This window comes from Manis pentadactyla, chromosome 15, assembly GCF_030020395.1.
Source record: "Manis pentadactyla isolate mManPen7 chromosome 15, mManPen7.hap1, whole genome shotgun sequence".
NCBI lineage: Eukaryota > Metazoa > Chordata > Mammalia > Pholidota > Manidae > Manis > Manis pentadactyla.
Genome location: NC_080033.1, coordinates 19199406 through 19202354, shown reverse-complemented (window position 1 = coordinate 19202354; position 2949 = coordinate 19199406). Strand labels below are relative to the sequence as shown.

The 2949-nt window shown below is 54.1% G+C and overlaps 1 protein-coding gene across 1 annotated transcript; it reads right to left on the bottom strand.

Annotated features, from left to right (window-relative positions):
- Positions 1 to 762: 762 nt before the first annotated feature.
- Positions 763 to 2464, bottom strand: LOC118933988 (free fatty acid receptor 2-like). The gene has a single exon (XM_036929042.2). The coding sequence runs from the start codon at positions 2332 to 2334 to the stop codon at positions 1342 to 1344; it is 993 nt and encodes a 330-aa protein (XP_036784937.1). The 5' UTR covers positions 2335 to 2464; the 3' UTR covers positions 763 to 1341.
- Positions 2465 to 2949: the final 485 nt, after the last annotated feature.

The window sequence follows — 2949 nt, the reverse complement described above, 5'->3', positions numbered from 1 at the left end:
AATCACCTGGGGCACTTTTTAAAATTCACATGTTGTGACCCCAGCCCCAGAGATGCTGCGTCAGTAGATTTGACGTGGCCAGCTGTGTTATTTTTTACCTGGACCTGAAATTCTGATGTGTAGCTTCTGTTGCAAACCACTAGGCTAGGGGCTAGAGGATCAGTTAACTAGACAGAGTGGTCCAGGGCCTTGCTGAGGAGAAATGACCTAGGCTGGTAGAATTTGGAAAGGAGAGAGGATACAAAGCATCCAGTGGAATGATATGATAGGAATTCCTGGGAGGAAAACTTCTTACAACAGGGAAAGTTGCAGACTCACAACAGTCTTCAGGTTTCCTACATACCCTGCAGAGGGTAGCATGTTTTAAGTCCCTGTGGTCCACTGTTGGCTTTGCATCAGGTCTCACCCCATGTCCTCTTCCTAAGTTCAGTTGTTATTCATCAGTGAAAACAGGATTCCATTAGTACCTTCACATACTCTACTCTCATTATATCTTTACCTTAAAATGCTTCTGTGGTTTCAGACGCATCACCTTCTTCCTTTGCTGCTGAATTCTGGTTCCCCATCCCAATTTGCCCTCCCCATGCTTGCAGAAATGTTACAAAAATTGTGGACACTCACTGCAGGTGTTATAATCTTTATTTTCAGTCTGCCGGAGCAGGTTGTCTTTTCCTGTGCTAGATCATCAGTGTGGCTCTCTGACTGATGGGCACCATTTGACCTTTGTGGGGTGCCAGGGAGGGAGAAGATAAGACCCAGGCCTCAAGCAGCTCCCAGTTTAATAGGGGAAACAAGATACACAGGCGAAGATGACGGGCACATACTTACAAAGCCACAGTGCATACCTAGATCATTAGAGGTCTAAGCCTTCAGTCCTCCCTCTGTGTCCCCTGGATCAGAATCTTCCTGAGTCTTCTTTGACCTCATTTAGTATTTCTCTTCCATCTCTTTCCCTTTGGCTTCTTTCCAGCATCAGCAGCTAGACTGGTGTCTAGGTGCTGTTTCAGAGCTTGTGCCAAGATAGCTTTATGGCTTTCCACTTGAGGCTGATCATCCCCAGCTACGAACCACCTCACAAGGATGGAATTTGCAATCGTTACAATGTTCCTGAAACTCTGGGCTGATAGAGTTTCTCTGCCTAACCATTGCTTCTTTTGTCATGGAGCCCTGCTCCTGTGGGAAGGAAAACTCAGTCAGGAAAGGATGCTGAGCTGGTGAGAGAGGTTTTTCCAGTCCCAGTAATGGGCTGGGTCTGAGGACCCCAAGTCCTCACGCTCTCCTGTTCCCAGCCTGATCAGCTTGTGTGCAGCCCAGGGCGCCTCCGAAGGTCCAGGGACATCCCTACTCTGTGGTGAAGTCAGAGCTCGGCGCTCCTTCTGCTTGACTCACGCCCTGATCCCCCCTGGTCGCATCTGTCTCTCTGCCCCTGCGTCCCAGCAGGGAGGAGCCCTGGTGCCGCAGAACCCGCAGCCCTTTCCCAAAGGCTCTGCGCACAGCTGAAGATGAGAAATAGAAAAGCAGGGGGTCCAGAGTGGCGTTGAGGGAGCTTAACACCACAGCTTCCGCCCGCCACCGGGGACTTTTCTTTGTGTAAAACCCCACCAGGTGGGATACATTATAAGGCCCGAAGCACACCAGGAAATTAAGGAGCGTCACCACAGCCAGCCCCACAGCTCGGCGCCGCCTCTGGGCCCCCACATGGGGCTGGGTGAGCATGATCCACACGAAGCGCCAGTAGCAGAAGATGGTGACCGCCATGGGAATGAAGAAGAGAAAGAGGCACAGCTCCAGCCTCACAGGAAGCACCACTTGCAGCTGCTTGTTGCTGAAGTTCTCATAGCAGGTGATGTCACTCACATTTGTGGCGTTCTGGTGTGTGTGCAAGTACTGAACGATGATCACAATGGTGCAGTGGCCAAAGGACATGACCCAGGCGACCACGGCAGCAATCAGTCCATACACAGGCCGGCGGGACAGCTTGTACTGCACAGGGAAAGCCACTCCCAGGTAGCGCTCGATGCTGATGCCCGCCAGCAGCCACGTGCTGCAGTAGATGCTGCTGTAGAAGCCAAAACCCGTGAGGGCACAGACGATCTCGGGCAGGACCCAGTGGAAGTTAGAGGCGGCCTCGATCATCTTGAAGGGCAGCAGAAGCAGCAGGAGGAGGTCCGCCAGCGTCAGGCTGAGCAGGAGGATGTGCACGGGCGCAGGGTGCGGCTGGCGCACCCGCCCCACGAAGGCCTGCAGGGCCAGGAGGTTGGCCGGGAGCCCCGTGAGGAAGATGATGATATAGGCCGCAAGGATCACAGAGTTGTGCAAGGTTGGCATGACCATTCTGGAAGAGGATGGAAAAGCGCAAGGTCAGGAGGCCCCACTCACAGCCCACAGACCCTCTTGCGGTCCAGGGTGTGGACATCCTCCCCAGTTCTCTCCCCTTCCCAGGCCGAAGCTGTCTGCAGCCTCCGCAGCCTGCTCACACCACCTGCCAGAACTGCCCAGAGCAATTATTGACTTTGCCTGGGGCGGTGTATTAAGCAGTAGTTATTACGTTTGACATCATGTGTCTCTGGGGGAGACCAACCCTGGGCTTTTTCCTTTTCTCCTTACAGATACAGGAAGTTACTGTTACCAGTTTCCAACTCTCCTACATCTCCTTCCTTAAGTCCCCTCCTCAGAGACGCGCAGAAGGAAAAGGCAGGCCTCCCCGCATGCACGCACGGGGAGAGCTGTAAGGTGACTCGCTGGAGAACACGGCCCGGAGACCCAGGGCTGGCTCCCCACCGACCCTCCACAGGCCCAGGAAACAGGTGCCTGGCCGCCCCCCTACCTCGCCTTCCTCTCCTCCTGCCGAGTCTGAGCCACCTTTTCCTCCCCTGTCGCTACCAGACTTTGGGACTCTATTGAGAAGGGGAAGCTAGTGGAGCAAAGGCGGGGGAGCTGGCAGGGAGG

Coding starts and splice junctions, on each gene's coding strand:
- LOC118933988 (XM_036929042.2), bottom strand. CDS start 2,334: ATGGTCATGCCAACCTTGCACAACTCTGTGATCCTTGCGGCCTATATC.